General features: G+C 38.7%; 2 protein-coding genes across 6 annotated transcripts; one reads left to right on the forward strand and one right to left on the reverse strand.

The window, feature by feature from the left end:
- Positions 1–6,825: 6,825 nt before the first annotated feature.
- On the reverse strand, positions 6,826–10,097 carry LOC113625549 (formin-like protein 20). The gene is made up of 2 exons (XM_027116121.1): positions 10,056–10,097; positions 6,826–9,008 (listed from the first exon to the last, which is right to left on the reverse strand). The coding sequence occupies exons 1-2, from the start codon at positions 10,095–10,097 to the stop codon at positions 8,070–8,072; spliced, it is 981 nt and encodes a 326-aa protein (XP_026971922.1). The 3' UTR covers positions 6,826–8,069.
- TRIM13 (tripartite motif containing 13) lies at positions 8,654–21,046 on the forward strand. 5 transcript variants are annotated; one of them, XM_027116363.1, is made up of 3 exons: positions 8,654–8,738; positions 9,317–9,433; positions 19,451–21,046. In XM_027116363.1, the coding sequence occupies exon 3, from the start codon at positions 19,459–19,461 to the stop codon at positions 20,680–20,682; it is 1,224 nt and encodes a 407-aa protein (XP_026972164.1). In that variant the 5' UTR covers positions 8,654–8,738; positions 9,317–9,433; positions 19,451–19,458; the 3' UTR covers positions 20,683–21,046. The 5 variants fall into 5 exon arrangements, with proteins under 5 accessions (XP_026972164.1, XP_026972165.1, XP_026972163.1 ...); XM_027116364.1 differs by lacking the exon at positions 8,654–8,738 and adding an exon at positions 8,749–8,764; XM_027116362.1 differs by lacking the exon at positions 8,654–8,738 and adding an exon at positions 9,007–9,200.
- Positions 21,047–21,506: the final 460 nt, after the last annotated feature.

The raw sequence follows: 21,506 nt of genomic DNA on the forward strand, positions 1-21,506 counted from the left end.
ATCCATTGATGGACATTTGAGTTGCTTCCTTTTTTTTTTTTTTTCTATCCTGAATAATGCTGTTATGAACATTCAGGTTAAAGTTATTGCGTGAACATATACTTTCAGTTCTCTTGGGTATACATCAAGGTGTAGATTTGCTGGATCATACAGTAACTCTATGTTTAATCTTTACAGGAACGGTCAAACTTTTTTCCAAAGCATGGGCCAGCAACTTTAAAAGAACTTCTTTTTTATTACTATAAAAGTAATACATTATATAACCATTATAGAAATGTTCAAAAATTCATTAAAGAATCAGGACAAAATAAAAATCATTCTCACTTTTTACTATTTATGGATAACAACTGTTAATCCTGTGATGGCTTTTTAATATGTGCATATGCATGCACACACATACACACAAATAATCAGTACCATGCTACATATAGTTTTGAAATTTGCTTTTCTTCACATAATAAAAGAATTTTTCAAGTTGTTAAATAGCCTTCTAAAACATGATTTTTAAATGGCTACATATTATTATTTTGTTTGAATGTACCAGGATTCATATAACTCATGTCCTTTTGATGGATAATTAGGATATTTCTAATTTTCCCTTGAAAGTTCCATAACAATATCCTTGTTATACAAATTATGTTTTTGATTCTTTTCTTAGGATACATTTCTAGAAGTTGAATTAAATATATATATTTTGAGTGTTTTTGATACAGATTACCTAACTGTCCTCCAAAATGTTGTATCCATCTATGTTGGTTTCCAGCAGCAAACAGGATGGCCTGTACCACTCAATGCTGGCCTACTTGTCATTAAAAAAAGGCTGTATAAGTGTTTTGCTTGGTATTTCTTTATCAATGAGAGTGAAATTTTTTTCGCATGCTTATCAGTCATTTGTATTTCTTCTTTTTGTGTCCTGTTTTTCATGTTCCTGGCTTGTTTTTCTACCTTTTGTTTGATTTGTTATTCATTTGGAAGAGAACATAGTCATATACATTGCATGTATTTGTTCTAACTGAGTTTGTGTTTTTTACAAATTTATCTTTTTTCTTTTTTATACAGTATAAAAGTAATAGACACTCGATGTAAAAATACAAAAAAATTATAATAATATAAAACATAGATACTGAACATTTCCCATTTCCATCTTCTCACATTGATAACTTGGTGTATATTCCTCCAAATGTTTTTTCCTATCAATATATTATGAATTACATTTCCTTTCAAAATTGGAATCATAGTATATATACTGTTTTTAACTTGATTTTTCACTTATTATATCTTATACATATCTCATTGTTAATACGTACTGCTTTATAACTTCTTTTAATAGTTATATACTACTATCACTATATTGTATTTTTAACATAAAAGTTTTTTTTACATTTTTATTTAGTCATATCATTAAGTCTTTTTTTTTTATGGCATATTGCTTAATTTTTATGCTTAAAAAGAAAGTTCCCGGGCTTTCCTGGTGGCGCAGTGGTTGAGAGTCCTCCTGCCGATGCAGGGGACACGGGTTCGTGCCCCGGTGCGGGAAGATCCCATATGCCACGGAGCGGCTGGGCCCATGAGCCATGGCCACTCAGACTGTGCGTCCAGAGCCTGTGCTCTGCAATGGGAGAGGCCACAACAGTGAGAGGCCCGCGTACCGCAAACAAACAAACAAACAAACAACAAAAAAAGGGCTTCCCTGGTGGCGCAGTGGTTGGGAGTCCGCCTGCCGATGTAGGGGACACAGGTTCGTGCCCACCCCGGTCCGGGAAGATCCCACATGCCGCGGAGCGGGTGGGCCCGTGAGCCATGGCCGCTGAGCCTGCGCGTCTGGAGCAAAATTCTCTGATGGACTATTCAAAAAATTATCCTTTTTTAAAAAAATTTTTCTTTCTTTTTTTTTTTTTGGCTGTGCTGCACGGCTTGCAGGATCTCAGTTCCCTGACCGGGGATTGAACCCAGGCCACGGCAGTGAAAGCACTGAATTCTAACCAATAGACCACCAGGGAACTCCCAAGTTATCCTCATTTTTAAGAGACAAGCTCTACTGTAAAAGACTACTGACACATCTGTGTAAGCTATAGGAGGAGTATTGGAAAACTTTGTTTTGCAGATAAAGAGGGAAAATATTGTTTTGATAAAATAAAATATATTAGAGTGCCTATTTTAAGTGAATAAAATTCAGAATACATTACCATTTCATCTGGTGTTAACAGGTAATTTTTAGAAGTTTGAAATATACCACTAATCTCTGAAAAAGAGAATTCTTACTTCCCTAAAACATTCATGAAAAAACAATTATTATCACTGGGTTAGGTGCTGGGGCTGCAATGATGAGAAAACACGGATAAACACACTCATACAAACGCACACAATATCTGACTTTACGGACTTTACAGTCAAGTGGGGAGAGAAACATTATTAAATTATTACACAAATAAATATATAATAACAAACTTTAGCGTGTGCAATGGAAGAAGAGCATAGGATGGTATGAGATGATCATGAGGGATCTGACCTTGGCCTGGAACTTCTTGGAAAGCTTGACATACTTGGGATGTGTCAGTTGTGCTGTGCTTGGGGGATGAGGATGACGAAGAGGAATCTGGTGGCCAGTGAGGGGGTTCCTTCAGGAGAGAAGGGACTTCGGGAGCAGGAATCCTGAATCTGGAAGGAGCAGGGGCCTCGAGCAACAACACAGCGGCTAACACAAATGCCTGCAGAGAGGGAGGACTGTGGGAGAGGAAGAAGGGGCATACCTCGCTAAAGTGTATTTAAATTTAAAAATGGTGTAACTACGGGCTAACAGTTTGTGATCCCTGCTTTACAGGGATTGTGAGAGTCATTAAATGTTAGCTGAAGTCCTGACAGTGTCTTGAACCTGAGTGTTCAAAGAATTACAGAACTTAAATGCTGGGTACAACCCAGCAAGAGTCCCTGAAAGAGTTGGAAAAAGAAAAGCCCGGTGTGAGCATGATGTTACTAAACGCCAGGGAAAGAGGGCCTTTTACGGAGGAGGCAGTGAGAGCTGCTAAGAGATCAAAGCAAATGAGAACTGAAAAAATGTCCATTGAATTTCACAGCACAGAGGTCAATGACCTTCACAAAATGCCTAACCTGTGTTCATATTGTATAACGAGTCTCACACATCTTCTGGATTGTCTGTGTCTTTTGCCTGACTGGGAGGGGTGTGGGCTGCTTTAGATCCAGCGCAAGTTCCCAGAGATCCGGCCACATTCTAGCAACAACTAGCACAGTGTTATAAACAACAAGACCATTATAAGATAAATATATTTTTGACAAGGCATTTATTACCACATGCTTTGATATCAGAGAGACTCAACTGGACTTGTTAAAAAACAGAAGCATGGATTTCTTGTGCAATGCTGTATAGGTAGGTATCTGATAAATTTAGAGCTTCAGAACCAAAGTTCTATGAGATATACTACTGCCTTTACTTAAGATAAAGAAAGTACAGGAATCTACTAGCTATTGAAAACTATAATAGAAAACTGTTGTACCTTTATTTGTAGAAGAAATGTTCTAAAAATGTCTCATAGAGCAGGGTGAGAGTAGTTTTCTAAATTGAAATTATAAAATTTATTATTATAACTGACATTTTTCAAGATAAAACTAGAGCACATAATGATTAGTGAATGCTACACAAAGATTCCAAAATAAACAGTTTCTACAAATCAAGTTCTCTTAAACAACTGCAAATATTTATACAACAGTAGTCTTTACCTGAATGAGTCATTTCTTAAGGCCCTCATAAAGTGACTTTCATCAAGAATAAAATTCTACATGTATGGAAATTAAGTTTAGAGAAAAAATTATTAACATAATTGAGTGTAATCATTGTTAAAAATATCAAAACAGAGCACTACATTTCAGAGTATATGTAATGATTTTTAAAGCTCTAGTGAGGCGTACTCTAAAATGTAGTTAATATTTAAGCAACATACTAACTTTAGTCATACAATATAGTTAAGATCATTATATTAAGATAATTTATATAGGATTGATATATATATATATATATATATATATACACATAATTTCCTCTCATAGGACTTTAGGAGTATTTGTCATTGTTAATTCTTTCTACATTCATTACATTTTATTTACAAATTGAAAATTTTAGTAAACAATACACTTGAAATTAAATGGTTCAATGGAATTTAACCTAGGCACATATGTTGTACTTTTATATACATTACTGCATTAAAAAAATCTATAATTTTCAATAACCTCAAAACTATTAAAATAAAGGAAATTTCTTCCCCCTTAAATCTTGGACCCTGTTATCAGATTAGTCTTCCCAAAATTCTGTTTTCATCTTGTTAGTGCCATATACGTAATTATTCAGTGGCTTCCCATTTCCTACAGAATGAAGTTCAACTCTTTATTCTGACATCAAAACATTCCACAATTTGGCCTCAAACTTTTTTTCCAAACTAGGCCATGCTCTTCCCTGACTCAGTATCAGTATCAGTGAAGCTAATTCCCACCCTGAACTTGTGTTCCTCACCTCCAATGCTCTTCCTCTTACCTTCAAATCCTATGATCTTTAATTCTGTTTGACTCCCACCTCCCCTGTGAAATCTTCGTGATGCTTCCATGCCTTCCTCTGATCTTTTCTTCACCACACCCCTCACATTGACTCTTAAACAGCCACTATTACTGAACTAGTTCATGCTGTTAAGACTTTTCTCTTCAACCAAATGGGAAATTCCTCAGTTAGTGTCATTGGTGCCTAGCACAATCCTGAGTACATAATTATAAGCATATGTTAATATCATCTTAATTACCTCTGACATTTTATTCTTATAACTTATTTTTCCATCTAAACAAACGGCACAACTAAAGGCCAAGTTTACTGTTGCTTAAGCATCTCTCATTCTCTCCCAAAGCTAACTGATATTGCTGTTTGCTCCATCTAATGCACGATCTTCACTGTGCAACTGAAATATATGCAACCTGTAATTTTCTTCAAACCAAGGACTAATTCCTTTAATTTCATCAAGTCTTAGGTAAGTTTCTGTCTTTTGTGATAAATGTATTTTTACAGGTAGATTCTTTTCCTTTTAATGGAATGTTTTGGATGTTCCAACAATTTCACTGAAATTGTAAAGCTTTAAAAAGCACTGCAGAGTCTTCCTTTCATTAAGTGAGATGTTTTTTCCTTTTCCTCTCCTTTCCCTAAGCACAAGGAAGGAGGTACAGCAGTGGAAAGATAAATGCTTTTAAAAGGCCACCCTGGGGACTTCCCTGGTGGTGCAGTGGTTAAGAATCTGCCTGCCAATGCAGGGGACACGGGTTCAAGCCCTGGTCCAGGATGCGGAGGAACTAAGCCCGTGCGCCACGACTACTGAGCCTGTGCGCCACAACTACTGAAGCCCGTGTGCCTGGAGCCCATGCTCCTCAACAAGAGAAGCCACCGCGATGTAACAAAGAGTAGCCCCCACTCTCAGCAACTAGAGAAAGCATGCACGCAGCAATGAAGACACAACGCAGCCAAAAATAAATAAATAATACATAAATAAATATATAAAATAAAATAAAAGGCCACCCTGGGCTGGGTGTAAAAAAAGCAGAAATGATGGTGCTAGCTTCCTCTACTACGTAGGCAGTTTAGCTCTGCTTAAGACTATTGTGCTTGAGCCTCACATTACAAATCCAAAACAACCGTTATTCAAAACCAGCATGGTTTTCTTCTCCCATATAGCAGTAGCAACCATTTATTAAGTACCTCCTATATGTCAGATACCATGTTGGTTGCTTTGTATGTTATCTGATTTTCACAATCAAGTGAAACATTATCCCCATTTTACAGAAGAGAAAACTGAGGCTTAGAGATGCTTAGTAACTTGAACAACTTGTATATGGCAGAGCTAGACTTTGGATGCAGAATTGATTCCAAAGTGTCTGCTCTTTTTGCTGCACCTTGCAATGTCAGTGCCTTGTATTGCCAGGAATTCTCATTGGGGAATGTCGGGGCTTGCATTCATGACTGGCAGCTATTGGGAAGGGAAGGACAGAATAGTAATGAAATGTTCCAGTATATCTAAGGAGGCTCACCAGCACCCCTCTCCTGCACATAACTGCTCCAGTCTTAATTATTAGACGTTCCCCATTCTGATAATTTACATTTCAGTGTACACCAAATTTGGCACTGTCCCTTTTGTTATGGAACATCTGATCACGTCTTGGTAGATGGAAGGAAAGCTGGAGGATTTCACCTTTGTCAAGGCTGAGGACAAAAACAACACCATGAAATAAATCACAAAAATAAGTATATGTGTGTATATATATATTTCAAATATATAACATTAGAAATTCTACCTGTAAAAATATGTTTTTCACAAAAGACAAACTTACATAAGACTACATCTTATTGCTGTGGTGACATATGAATTCCAGTCTTAAGCTTAGTCTGCTTATTTGAAGAACAGTCAATAAAAGGAAATTCCAGTGTGATAAGAATTTTGACAGTCCCTCGGTATGGGATCTAGTTATAGTGTGCTCTTCCAGGAAGGAGGTAGCTGTGTGGGTGGGTTTTAATCCATGTATGTAGGTTTTTAAAATTTTTTTAATTTATTTTATTTTTGGTTGCGTTGGGTCTTTGTTGCTGCGTGCAGGCTTTTCTCTGGTTGCGGCAAGCAGGGGCTACACTTCGTTGCAGTGTGCTGGATTCTCATTGCCGCGGCTTCTCTTGTTGCGGAGCTCGGGCTCTAGGCGTGCAGGCTTCAGTAGTCGTGGCACACGGGCTCAGTAGTTGTGGTGCACGGGCTTAGCTGCTCTGCGGCTTGTGGGATCTTCCTGGACCAGGGCTTGAACCCGTGTCTCCTGCACTGGCAGGCGGATTCTTAACCACTGCACCACCAGGGAAGCCCCGTGCATGCAGGTTTTAATCTCTTTTTCTAGTCACACTATATGTGGTGATTCCCTGATTGGCTGTTTTATTAGGACCATGGGAGGGAAAATAGGTTATTCTTCCTTCCCTATTTTTCTACACGTAAGAGAGTTTAATATACGATGGTCTCTTAGTAGTTTATTTTTTTGTTAACAATCTAGGGATTTCTATGCAGATTTAACCAACGTTTTACATTTAGTTGGTTATAAGTTAATTAATTAGTATCTACCAACAACCAAGTACACATAGGACAATTTCTGATTTATGAGTTAATAACCTTTCACTCTTGTATCATTTTAATATTAGGGTATTCAAAATGTTTCTACAAATCAGGAGTTTGATTTTCTTTTAATAACACTTATTGAGGAGACTGGGCTGCAGTTTTCGTTGGCACTGACAGTTACCGTGCTGTAGAAAGACCGTGTACCTGGAACCTGACTTTAGAGTCTCAGCGCTGCCTCTTGTTTTTTGCCTTGGAGAAATCACTTCATCCGTTTCCTCATCTATAGGATGAAGATCATAATTTCCATTCCACAGTGTTCTTATGAAGACAAAATGACATAAATATAGGAACTGTTCTTCAAAGGCAAAATTGGGTTTAAGGGAGACACACACAAAACTGGATTTAAGGGACCCTGGGCATGGTGAGGAACTGGACATCTCAGAAGGGAGTGGGGAGGAGCTTTTTATGGGGTTTGAGCTAGTATTAGTAGTCACCGGGTCCAAGTACTGTAAATAGACCTTGAATACCTTTCCCCCCAATTCTACTTCCAAATCCCAGACTTCCCCAAGTGGGGCGGGGGTGGGGGGCGAACTCAACCCCAGGGCATATTCTGTGATTTTTGTCCATGCTTCACATCCCCCAAGATGGCAAGTTTTGGAGAAGCCATTCTTTCATCATTGCAATCTTCTTGCAACCGCTCCTTGGTAAGTGCTTAATGCGTTTGCTAATTAGAGAAGGTCCCTATACAGGGTGCCGGACATCAGAAGAGTGAGTCAGACTAGCGGCTGATAATTTAGAGCCATACTTGAGTTTTTCCTTCTCTCCAAAGAAAAGGGCAGTGGTGTTTTTCCTAAAAAGAAACCTTGAATTGGGTGGCTAGTGTTCGGCCTAAAGCCTGCAAAGAAATACATAGATGCAAGGTGTGGGTGGGTGCAGTAGTTAACTATTTTGATTGTGCTGCGTCTGGAGCAGCGCGGGCGCCCGCCCCACCCACCCCGGGTTGTGGGGTGCGGGGCGGACAGTCGTCTCCGTCCCCCCAAGCCGCTGTGGCCGGGCCTCTGGTCCTGAGAGATGCAGATGAAGCGGTGTGAAGGGTTGGGCTTTTTTTTTTGTTCCTAAAAATGCAACGAACAAAAAAAAAAGTACAACAATCCAAACCCAACCATCTTGTTGCGCGCCGGCTTTCTTCCCAGGCGGCTCCACCGGGGACAACGCCGCCTCCCGTCGCCCGCGCTCGGTCCAGGCCGACCCCGCGGGTCTGCGCGATCCACGTCCCCTTCCCGGCGCCCGGGGAACGGCGCTTCGCGGGCGCGCGCAGCCCCTCTGGAAAGGAGAGAAGCCAGCAGCCAGCAACCCTCCCCTCTCCCAGGCGCACCGCGGCCGGCGGCGGTCATCGGTGGCGGTTGGAGATACCGGAAGGACTCCGCCTCCCCTCACCCACTCCCTCCCCGGGGGAAAGGCGAGGCCTAGCCTCGGAGGCGGACCGAGGTGCCGGCGGAGGAGGGCCTTGGGGCGGGGCCCGTCGGCGCCGCGAATCCATTTTGCAGCTGTTCCGACTCTTAGCGCGCGGTGCCCGCGGCTGGAGGACTGGCCGCGGCGCGGCTCCCGGTGGGTACCGTCCAGCGGCCCCGGAGGTCCGAGATAAGTACCTGCCGCCCGGGTCCTTACGGGGAAGGGGGGTGGGGACTTGCCCTGGCCGGGCAGGCACCTGCGTGAGTCGGGGGGGCTGGCGGAGAGCTCAGTCGGCGCTCCAGTCCCGGCAGCACAGCGGAAAGCAGCCAGGCCCCGGAACGGGGGGATGGGGAGCAACGGCGTGCGGGTGGGCGGCGGGGGCAGCGCGTCCGGGCTGCTGAAAACCTGGTCCGCTACCCAACACGCCTGGGTTCACTTCCAGCGCCTCGGGATCGCCTACAAAAGAAAAGGCGACCATGAACCGGAGTCAGAGCACGCGACCACCCCCTGGCACTGAACCTGGGGAGGCTGCCTGGCCCCGTGGGAGGGCGCCCTCACCGAGAAGCTCCTTAGCACAGAGATGGCCAGCCTCTCCCATGCTCCTGGCTTTTTCATCAGGTCCTAGCAGGCTGGCTTTATTTGTGGGGGATGATTGAAAAAATTGAGGGTGAAGACTAAGGACCCTTTGCACATAAATGCATAATACCCTCTCTTTCTTTGTTCTTTCTTTACAGTAGCCTCCAGTCACGACGTGGAAAAAAAAAAAAACCAAACAAACAAAACCAAAACCTGATTGCTCTGCCCTGGGAAATTGTAACCCTGACCAATACACCTGCTTGCAGGGGACAGAGGTAAACTACAATACTTTTCCCTACGTTAAAAACCAATAAACAAACAAACAAAAACCAACAAAAAAAGAAAGCACCCAATTTCGTCAGGCCCAGAACCTTTCAAAATTGAACTCTGTGCAGAATGTATGTGTTCCCACCCTCATGGATGGTCTTTGTTCTTTTCATATTTTGTCAAAACTCAGAAAAATTGATTATATACTTGGAAATTCTTTATGTGACAATTATTTGAAACATACTATAATCCAGAGATTCACACTGCAAAGGAAAAGAGGCTACAGCAGCTTTTCTTTCTTTTTGATAATAGGTTTCTTTTTCCTTCTGTGTCACTGCTGCTAGGGCTTATACAACAGGGCTTCAGTTTTCTGACTCTACAGACCTTTATATAAAAGGTATTTTAAATGCAGAATTTCTTTTACATAGCCACTTCCTCTGGTAGAACTTGATGGAGCTATTGATTAATTGGTTATACTTCTGTCTTGCACAATAAGCACATATGTTTCTTCATGCTCTCCTATCTTTCCCTAAAAATACCATCTTTTTTGCACCAGCTGATGCACTAAACCTCTCTGGCAAGTCCTTCCATAACACCAGGTTATTTTCATTCTCTACATTTATTGGTTACCTGGCCCTGCTTCTGCCATAGCTGTTGTTCAGCTATGCCCATTTCCACGAACATGCTTTGTACCTGCTATGCAATGTAATACTTACTTTGTCCTCCCTTGAAATTACAGTTCAAGGGAGTCCAACTCTCCTTTAGGACCTTTCTTGGTTAATACACTCATGCTCTAACATAACACTGTAAATGAGTATTTACAGTTTTCACAGTATCTGTACACATATGTAATTAAACCACCTTACACTGATGTAGCTCAGTAGTTTACAAAATTGTCACACATTACTTAGTCTTTCCAAGAACATTATGAGGTAGGTACTGTAAAAATCCTCATTCCATGAAGGGTAAAACTAGTGCTTAAAGGTAGGTATTCAGATGCAGGTTCAGTGCTCTTTACCCTTCACTGGAGAACCTGTTACAACCTACTTTGTAAAAATTATAGAATTTTAGAAGGGATTTAGAGAGCTCATGCTTAAGGTTCTCCATTTGATGAATGAGGATACTGAATTCCTGACCCACTTTCTGGATAGTGCTAAGGTCTGAGAATTGGGAAACTCAGGTCCTATGCCTTGCTTGCTGTGTACAATTTGGGGGAGCAGGGTAGGCTCAGTTTTTTCACTTGTAAAGTTAGGTATTTAGCTAAATGATCTCTAAGATGTTTTTAAGCCCAGTACTTCTGTTTTATTCCTACTCCATAACTTTTAGCACCATATATTCTTATATATTGGTAATACGTAGACACATACTAATATTAACTGCCTTAAACTGTTTTATATTTTAAACTTAGGTAGGTATGGTAAAAAAGTGTATGGTAAAAAACTATGCCTTTTTCTTATTTTTTTACTAAGCTCTATAAACGTATGATTCTGTTGTAAGGTTGGGAATTGCATAGAGAGGTGGAGTACTGTCATACATCATTGGTCAGAGTTCAGAAAGTGGTATGCCCTTTCTAGAGGGAAACTTGGCAGTCTTTTCAAGAGCCTTAAGAATGTTCCTACTCTTTGACCCACCTAACAGTTGGACTAAGACTTTTCTACAGAACGTTCATTAAAATGTTATAATCCACCCAAAACAAGCAGTCAATAAGAAACAGCATATCCATAAGATAGACGGTCATGTTCTAGAAGAATTTATAATAGGGGAAATGCATATGATAAAACAAGTGAAAAAAGTGGATACAAAGTTGTGTTATGCTTCCAGTTTTGTTAAAATATGTGTGTGTGCAAACACACAGTATTGGGAGGAATGTGCCAAAATAATGTTAGAAGAAATATACCAAAATAATAATAATGGTTATTCCTTGCTGATGTAACTATGGGTAATTTTTTTCCTGTATTTTCTGAATTTTCTATAATCACAAATTACTTTTATAATTTTAGAAAAACAAAGTCCACTTGCATGGATAACCTCTCCCAACTTCAGTATGGTGTCAGCTTTCTATGTCCTTTTGTAAGGCAGTTATCACACCTTTTATAGTAACAATACCTTTGTAAATGTGCTATATTTCTGAATTTAGGGCAGGAATTGACTTTTGGCTTATATTTCATCTTTTAAAATATCATTGGATTATCCATTTTTGTTATTCATGAAAGACACTGCCATTGTCATTACCTTGCCTTGGGATTTTTAGATACTAGAATGGTGCTAGAGGAATAGTACTCATAACAGTTAACTAAAAACAGGTGTCCTTTGACATACAGAATAGTTACATTCCAGTTAAGCCTTCTGTAAATATAAAGCAAATTCCCATAATGTGAACGCTTTCTAATTCATTTGCATTATAGATGTAAATATATTTCTAAGGAAAAGTTGAACTGAAAACTTTTGCCAATAGTTTAAATTATTGTCTTTCCTGTGGCATAAGCACCACAAGTATATCTCCTTGGCAGTAATCTGGCTCCCCATTTAAAACTCCCAGAGGAGCTCTTCCTTTCTTCCCCTGCATATGTGCAGTATTGAATATGAGTGAGGAGTGCCAACATAGTATTATAGAATACAGCCAACCTAAAAATTGCTTAAAGTTTAGCATAATTAGCTTTCTACTTGAAATATTTTCTAGATCAGTTTTACTTAGAATAAAATGCGTATGTAATTCTACACTGAGCAAAAGGAACTTTGTTCAGACCAATTACATTTCCATCTCAGAAGTAAGTGCTTATTAGCAGGTAGGTAGTACTTATTAGTTATCCACTAAATACTTGTTTTCACTTGGCACAGTATTACATACTACGTAAATAATTTCACTTATCTACATAGATCTAGCTTGCTGTGTACTGAATGCTAGACTTTGACATCACTTTCTGAAAGCTGGAATTAACCTCAAATGCAGAGCTAGATGATGAAAACTTTTAATAGATACCAACCTGTTGGGGATAATAATTTAGGTTAATGATTGCCAAGTTTATTGTTGTGAAAGAAGACAATTTGTTCTAGGGGTAGAATTTTGCTACCTTCATTTAAACCTGTTTACATTTATTTGGGAGAAAAGGAACCAGACATTTCTAGTTTGTAAAACCTTTGCAGAAGTCAGTAGTTCCAATTTAAGTTAATTTTAACTCTTAACAGGTAAAGATAAGTAATCTGGGTTTGGTTCCTACCAGACCAGGAGAATAATTTGGGCTATATGTATGTTTCCTTCAAATTCAGACCCTCATTATATTCAAATTGATTTCATCTGGATGGGAGAGAATGGGATTCACCACCATTCGGTGTCCTCATAGATTTCTCAGTAGTTGTACAAAAATGGGATAGGGATATCTGATCTAGCTGGTATCCTAAAACTATTGATTTAATGCTGCCGATTTACAGGATTACAGAATAATATCTTGGGTGATTATCAGGTGACACAGGGAAAAGAAAATAGGGAAAGAAACATAAGAAGTAAGGTAAAGAGGAGGTGTGAGATAAGGAAGGAATAAGAGGAAATCAAAAGATTGCATTCCTTGAAATAGAATGGGGAAGATGAGTTAAAAGAAGAATAAACAAAGGAAAAGTCGAGGCAAAATAGTGGCACAGAGAAGAGAATGAAGGAAAGGAAAAAACTCATTTTTTCCAAGTTTTTCTGGACTATGAAGGTAATGACCTAGTTTTTTGTTTTTGAGACTGTCACCTTAGTCCAAAAACTTGTGAATTTTCTGAGTAGGTAGGCCTTCCAAGCTGCTGGACCTTCTGTACTAGGTTTATTTTGCCCTACTTATCAGGAATTCTACTAGAAATACCTTGGAGGAAATTTTGACTACTACTTATTCTAGGATAATGCCAGAAAAGGTAAGTTACTTATATCTTATATGGACACAAAGGTAAATTATATTTTGTTTGCAAGGGCCACATAACAATTAGATGAGCTATTTTAGATGCTATATGTGGTATATTTATTTTATTTTTTTATGGCTCCTTAAGGTTTTATTTAAACATCTTTATTGGAGTATATGGTATATTAATTTTAATATTCCTTTTTTAAGTTATCAGAAATTTTGTCTTTTTCTTAATCTCACTTTATCCTGTTTGGATCATATAAGTTTGGGAACAGTCTCTAAAAGCCAGAATGAGGTGTTAATAACACATTGACATAGAGTATTAAAAAAAAACCCCAAAACTTGAGGGCTTCCCTTGGTGGCGCAGTGGTTGAGAGTCCGCCTGCCGATGCAGAGGACGCGGGCTTGTGCGCCTGTCCGGGAAGATCCCACATGCCGCGCAGCGGCTAGGCCCGTGAGCCGTGGCCGCTGAGACTGTGCGTCCAGAGCCTGTGCTCTGCAACGGAGAGGCCACAACAGTGAAAGGCCCGCATAGCGCAAAAAAACAAACAAAAAAAAACAACAAAAAAAACCTTGGTAAATAATTTTCATATATTGTTAGATACCTTTCAAAACACTTATTCAATGAGGAGAAAAACTAATATGTATAAGTGGTTTGTCAAAGGTCATAGACTGAGAGCAAAACAAGTATGTCAGTCTCCTCACAGGCCTTGATCCAGAGATTCCAGTAATATATTTTTTATTTTATAAAAGATAAAACAATATTACAGCAGATTAAACTCTCTGTGAAATTTATCATAGTTAGCTAATGTTTTTGAAGTTTTACTTTTTTAGCTCAATATTGTTTTCTTATTATTGGTCCCCTCTTTAGGTTTTTTTTTCCAACTTTTTATTCTGAAAATTTTCAAATATACTGAAAATTAAAAATATATTACGGAGGGCTTCCCTGGTGGCGCAGTGGTTGAGGGTCCACCTGCCGATGCAGGGGACACGGGTTCGTGCCCCGGTCCGGGAAGATCCCACATGCTGCGGAGCAGCTGGGCCCGTGAGCCATGGCCGCTGAGCCTGCGCGTCTGGAGCCTGTGCTGCGCAACGGGAGAGGCCACAACAGTGAGAGGCCCGCGTACCGCAAAAAAAAAAAAAAAAAAAAAATTACAATAGATATCCTTACATCCTCTACCTAGATTCAGTAGTTGTTAATAGATTCTTAGTAAGTTTCAAGAAATGATTATTAGTGGATCTCATACTAAAATATCAGTATACTACTTGAAAATACAGTATACAACTTGAAAATAAGATTAACTAGTGGGATGAGGGGAAGTGGTTTTTTTTTAAAGGTGAGCTCTTTTATTCCAAGCTTTGTTCCAAGATAAGGTTGATTGGTGGCTGTCTGTTTAGTAGAGCTCATGTAATTTAGTTTTGTCTATGAAGTGAGTTTCAGAATTTGCTATCTAGTTACTTGTTAGGTATTTAGATACTGCTTTGAAATTCCTGAATTCAGAGATGCCTCAAAGCAGGATGGAAATTTGATTTAAATCTCTCAGATATAAGGTATAATATATTGGCTTTTCTTTTTCTTCTGTAATGGGATTTGGGAAAGAAATCATGGGTATTATTTTGAACTTTATATTGCTATCAACTAATGAAGTTCAAAGATTTAATAGGAAAGTTTCTTTTAATTAAAAGGTTTTATTTATTTTTTAAATAAATTTATTTACTTTTGGCTGCATTGGGTCTTCATTGTTGCACCCAGGCTTTCTCTAGTTGCGGCGGGCAGGGGCTACTCTTTGTTGCGGTGCGTGGGCTTCTCGTTGCGGTGGCTTCTTATTGCAGAGCATGGGCTCTAGGTGCGTGGGCTTCAGTAGTTGTGGCGCACGGGCTTAGTTGCTCCGCAGCATGTGGGATCTTCCCGGACCAGGGCTCAAACCCGTGTCCTCTGCATTGGCAGGTGGATTACTTAACCACTGCACCACCAGGGGAGCCCAAAAGGTTTTATTAAAATTACCTTTTAAGAGTGAATAAAATGAGCACCTGTTCAATTGTAATCATTTTGGGTTGATCATATAAAAACAAAAGGGCTTCCAGGAGGGAGAAGTCATATATATTAGCTTTTACTTCTATTTTATGACTCCTTTATAAGTGTTGGCTTTTCCATTTTTAATATTCTGGTTGTTGTGTTACTGTTTTCATTTGCAGAGACTGTTGTTGCTATATACCTACTCAAGGTTGTATTGATCAAACAGTTTTCATAGTCTTCCTTAAGTGTGGATATCTTGAATGTTTGCTTAAAAATAAATCTGTGGTGGTGTTATACAACTGTGCCTTTGTCAAAACTCATAGAACGGCGTACTGAAAGGAGTGAGTTTTATTCTACATAAATTAAAAAGTATATTTTAAAGTATAAATATGGTAGGAAAATGAAGTGGAAAACCAGAGAGGTGGTAGATAACTAGGTATATATTTGGCTACTTTCTTTGTTGGTATAAAACTTGGGAAATTGTTGGGAATTCCCTGGTGGTGCAGTAGTTAGGACTCCACGCTTTCACTGCTGAGGGCATGGGTTCAATCCTTGGTTGGGGAACTAACATCCCAGAAGTCGCATGGCGTGGCCTAAATAAGTAAATACATAAATAAGTAAATAAATAAATAAATCTTGGGAAATTTTTAATTCAAAAGAAGAAATGAATCTTGGAAAACTTATTTGCCTTTATATACTTAACTTGACATTGGTTAAGTTGAAATTTTATCACTGGTGAACAGTAATTTTGTTCACATAAAATTTCTTGATATCTATATTTGTCCCCCAGAAGGGGGGGATATGTACTTTGGTTTCATCAAAGGAGTAAGCTCAATTGATTTATTTAGATTTTTATGTGTTAGCCACACTTTAGAAAAGGATCTATAAGTTCCTTTACTGTGAAAAGCATACCCTTCACTTAGTGAGACTAAAAACCTTATTATGTATTTTCCTTTAAAACTTTTAAGGCAACAAACTTGCCATGGTTTCTTGGGTTGTTAGGCTATATGTCTCAGTTTTCTCTAAAAGTCAGCTGTGCAAGTGGTCACATAGTTTTGTGATTAAAGTTTTGAGTATAAAGCTAAGAAAAGAAAATAGTGTTTAGTTTTAATGTGGATTAAAATGAGAATCTTTAAATTATAAACCAAAATTTGTAAGTTATATCACGAAAAGTGGAACAATAGGATCTACCATGATTTTGATGCAATTTTTTTAAAAAAGGGACTTTCCAAATACCAACTTTTTTCCTCTGGTTCATTTTAAGAGCTGTAAATTGATTGTGGCTTTGGGATGACTGTTTATTATTTCTAAATTTTCCTGTTTGTGACATTTTCCTTTTGATCATACTTGATTGCCTTAAAATTCTTCTTGGTCCCTCAGTTTTCTCCAAAGTTTCTCTTTGTCTTGGGTGCCTTTTTTCTCCTTCTCATGACAAAACTTGGTATCCTTTGTTTTTCCTTTTATTTATTTAATGTGCTTGGATAGGATTCTCTGGAAGTGTTAACCTTGCAAGGATGAGTAAATTAGGTTTACTTTATTGAATGCTGCTGCCACTACTTTCCTGTTCCTACAGTTTACTCCAAAATCTAGCCTTAGCATAGAATTCTTAGGTGAAAGATGACAGAGATCAATGGAGGTGATAAAGTGTAGAACCCCAGGACTAGTGATGGAAGATCATCAAAAGTTTTCCTTCTTTGCTCTAAAGAGTGAGAATGTTTTATAGCTGCTTGATAACTTCTTAGAGAGCACACTAACCTCAGTCTCTGTAGCCGTTCTCTTCTCAGTGCTTTTCAAAGGTTGTATGATTTGCCATGTCACAAAAGATTTTTCAGAAAAATAAGCTTCGTCACCATTTTTGCCGTGTAACACTAAATTTGACAGAATACTCTTTGCTTTAATTCTACATATATATGTATTATATATTTGTTATACATATATCTCTCACAACCTAATAGAAAACCATAAACTAATTAGTCTTGCAAGTTCAGCTTATCTTTTAAATACTATTTATCTTCTAGATTGTAGCTCCAATTGTGATTCTTAAAATTACTGTTAAAATTTATTCACTTCCTGGGACTTGCCTGGTGGTGCAGTGGTTAAGACTCCATGCTCCCAATGCAGGGGGCCCAGGTTCTATCCCTGGTCAGGGAAATAGGCCCCACATGCATGCTGCAACTAAGGAGCCCACATGCCGCAACTAAGCTGGCAAGCTGCAACTAAGGAGCCCACAAGATGCAACTAAGGAGCCCACGAGCCACAACTAAGGAGCCCACCTGCCGCAACTAAGACCTGGCACAACCAAGTAAATAAATAAATAAATAAATATTTTTAAAAAAAGAGTATTATATAATAAAAATTATTTACTTTTGGTTATAAGATGGCATAGAGATTAGTAGACCCTATTTTGTTACTTTGGTGGTAATGTTATATGTGTGTGTGTATATATCCCTCAGTAAACTGAATGAGGACATATTTAGCACTATTTTTGGTTCTAAAACTTCAGGGATAAAAGTTTTAAAGTGTACATTTTGAAAGAATAAACTTGAATTGAGAACTGGTATTCTCTATGGTATCCTCTAGGTCAGAGATCTCAAATATTTTGGTTGCAGGACCCCTTTACACTTAAAAACTAAGGCTCCCAAGAGCTTTTATTTACATGTGTATTATATATAGATATTTAACTGTATTAGAATGTATGATTTATAACATGCATTGGTGATTTGAACCAATTAGTTCACTGTGTAATATAGATCTCCAAATAGTGACATATTTCATTATACACGATCTCTCCTCTAAAAAAGCCAAAGCCCACATGTTAATATCACCACTTGTTTCATTACAAGCTCTTAAGTGGCAAATATGTTTTCCAAAATCCAATTTTCACTCAAAAATTCAACTTTTTATCATTGGCGAGAAATACTGTCATTTGTTTCCCTTGAAGTGATGGGTTCATTTTGTTCATTTTCAAAAAAAAATCTGTCAGATACCTAAGCCTGCACAGCCATAGTTCGTCATTTGTTGTTTCAAGTAAAAATGGTGTTTCACGAAAAAAGCGGCTGATTTAGCTTGTAGCTCAATCACCTAATTGCTTTTCCTCCAGACAGTATCTGCTGGTATGCAGTAGAAATGCTTTGTGGTTACTTCATATTTTGTCACACAAAATATTAAAAAGACATGTCCACAAGGATCAAGATTTAGTAAAATGAGTAATTTTTACTGCTTCATCTAGAACATTCTAAAATGAAACTGGCTGCCCTCACCCCTGCCCCCACCGTGGGTACGTGGTGGTGAAGAATACAATAACCAGGAATCCAGTTTGGTGCTACCTATTGCCTTGTTTGATTCCTGCTAAGGCTCCAGCAGTGTCTACTCACCATTGCTCCTTTTACAGTGCACTGTCAACATTGTGCCAGAAGTAAATAACATCTCAGTATTACTATGAAAATAGTATTGTCCTCACAGATGCCCTGGAAGAGTCTTAGGGACGCCCAGGTTTGTCCCCACTGGCTTTGATTACTGTTCCAGTGGTTTGAAAAAATATTCACTTAATTCTCAAGGGAAGAATGAATTGCAGCTGTCTCATTTTATGTTTTTACCTCTGATTTTAATAATTGTAATCTTGCCTTTGAAATAGAAAAATATGCCAGTTTTTAATAAAAGTCTACATGACAGTGCATGCTTGGATTTATATTTCTGTGCTGCTTTCTTTAAATAGCATACCATTTTATAATTGTGGGCCCAGACTAAAGAGCTCATTCTCTTCAGACACTGAGTGGCTTTGTTTCTGACAGCTAGTAGTCAGCTCTGTTTTAAAACAAGCAGTTGGGTCCTGCTGGCTCAACTTGCAGTTGTCCTAGTCCTAACCCTGTCTCAGCCAAAGACTGTTGTTGGAAAGCCCACACAAAGGCCTTGTGTACAGGGAGCCCTACTAATAAGGAGCGTGTTCTAGTCCCAGCAGATTAAATCTGCTTTGGTGTGCATTCCCTTCACAAATTTCTCACTTATTTTCTTTGTTTGGTTATTTCAGTGAAAAATCATTTTTAATGGCTGTGAAGATAGTTTCTTCTAACTAGTCCGTAGTCCAAATGAAGGGGTTACTGGAGTAAAATAAAATGTTTCTTTCTCTCTGGTAGGAGATGTGATGGAGCTGCTTGAAGAAGATCTCACGTGCCCAATTTGCTGCAGTCTGTTTGACGATCCTCGAGTTTTGCCTTGCTCGCATAACTTTTGCAAAAAATGCTTAGAAGGGATCTTAGAGGGGAATGTGCGGAATTCATTGTGGAGATCATCTCCATTCAAGTGCCCCACATGCCGTAAGGAAACTTCAGCCACCGGGGTCAGTAGCCTGCAGGTTAATTACTCCCTGAAGGGTATTGTGGAAAAGTATAACAAGATCAAGATCTCTCCCAAAATGCCAGTGTGCAAAGGACACTTGGGGCAGCCTCTCAACATTTTCTGCCTGACTGATATGCAGCTGATTTGTGGGATCTGTGCTACTCGTGGTGACCACACCAAGCATGTCTTCTGTTCTATCGAAGATGCCTATGCTCAGGAAAGGGATGCCTTTGAGTCCCTCTTCCAGAGCTTTGAGACCTGGCGTCGGGGAGATGCTCTTTCTCGCTTGGATACCTTGGAAACTAGCAAAAGGAAATCTCTACAGTTGCTGACTAAAGATTCAGATAAAGTGAAGGAGTTTTTTGAGAAGTTACAACACACATTAGATCAAAAGAAGAATGAAATCCTTTCTGACTTTGAGACCATGAAACTTGCAGTTATGCAGGCCTATGACCCAGAGATCAACAAACTCAACACCATCTTGCAGGAACAACGAATGGCCTTTAACATTGCTGAGGCTTTCAAAGATGTGTCAGAACCCATCATATTTCTGCAACAGATGCAGGAGTTCAGGGAGAAAATAAAAGTCATCAAGGAAACTCCTTTGCCTCCCTCTAATTTGCCCTCAAGCCCTTTAATGAAGAACTTTGATACCAGTCAGTGGGAAGACATAAAACTAGTAGATGTGGATAAACTTTCTTTGCCTCAAGACACTGGCACATTCATTAGCAAGATTCCTTGGAACTTTTATCTGTTATTTGTGGTAATCATTCTGCTGGGCTTTCTCATTTTCTTCAGTCCTACCATATTCCTAGAATGGTCTTTATTTGATGAAATCACAACTTGGAAAGACAATCTTTCAAACTTTAGTTCCTACCTGACTAAATCAGCTGATTTTGTAGAACAATCAGTTTTCTACTGGGAACAGTTGGCAGATGGGTTTTTCATTTTCAGTGAAAGATTAAAGAATTTCACTTTGGTGGTGCTGAACAATGTGGCAGAATTTGTGTGCAAATATAAACTGTTATAAAATCTGTTTGAAGTACATAGTTCTGTGTCTTTTGTTAGAAATTTGTCAGAATACAGAGTGGTAGTTCAGATTTGGTCAAGATTCCAGTCAGATATTTTCCTCCACAAGTATTCCTTTCAAAAACAATGTCCTACACATGTTGTTGAAATTAGGTAGTATAAAGATAAAAGTGAAATTTAATAGTGTAGTCCTGAGCCCTCCTTCCTTTTTAAAGTGCTTTTGAAATAAGCATCCTACCCCTAATACTGGTTGTGTTTATGCTATGAAAAAAGGGGATGTGAGAGAGTACATGATTTAATATTGATGAGGTAGTGTAATAATGATTGTTCTTAAGCATGTAATAAAGACTACTCTTGTAAAGCAACTTTTTTTTTGAGAGTGAACATTCTTTAAAAAGGAATAAGATATGGATTGAATTTCCAACTTTTTCTGCAGAGGGTTGATTTCTTTTTTTGGTACAATGTAAGTCTCATGTAAACAAAAACTGGCATTACCTTATGCGAAGTTTACGTTTTAAGGAGGGTGGAGATTTATTTCAGCTTGCCTTTTATCTGCTTAGGTTTTGTAAATTTATCACCAGAGGAGTTTGGAGGTAAACTACAAAACTTAGGTGACTGTGCAAGCAAAGGCATGGGTAAAAACAAACAAACAAACACATTGCAAGAGCAGGAAATGGAAAAGCCGCCTTTTTACTGGCAGCTAAGTGTTGTTCCAAAGTACCATGGCAACTGTACAACCAATCAATTCACTTGTTTAAAGAATTTTTTAAGAGTAGTAAGACTAATTTAACGATAGATGAAACAATCTATCAGCTATTATAAAGT

This window comes from Aethalodelphis obliquidens, unplaced genomic scaffold, assembly GCF_003676395.1.
Source record: "Aethalodelphis obliquidens isolate GAN/ISIS:26980383/991018 unplaced genomic scaffold, ASM367639v1 scaffold16, whole genome shotgun sequence".
Classification (NCBI taxonomy): Eukaryota; Metazoa; Chordata; class Mammalia; order Artiodactyla; family Delphinidae; genus Aethalodelphis; species Aethalodelphis obliquidens.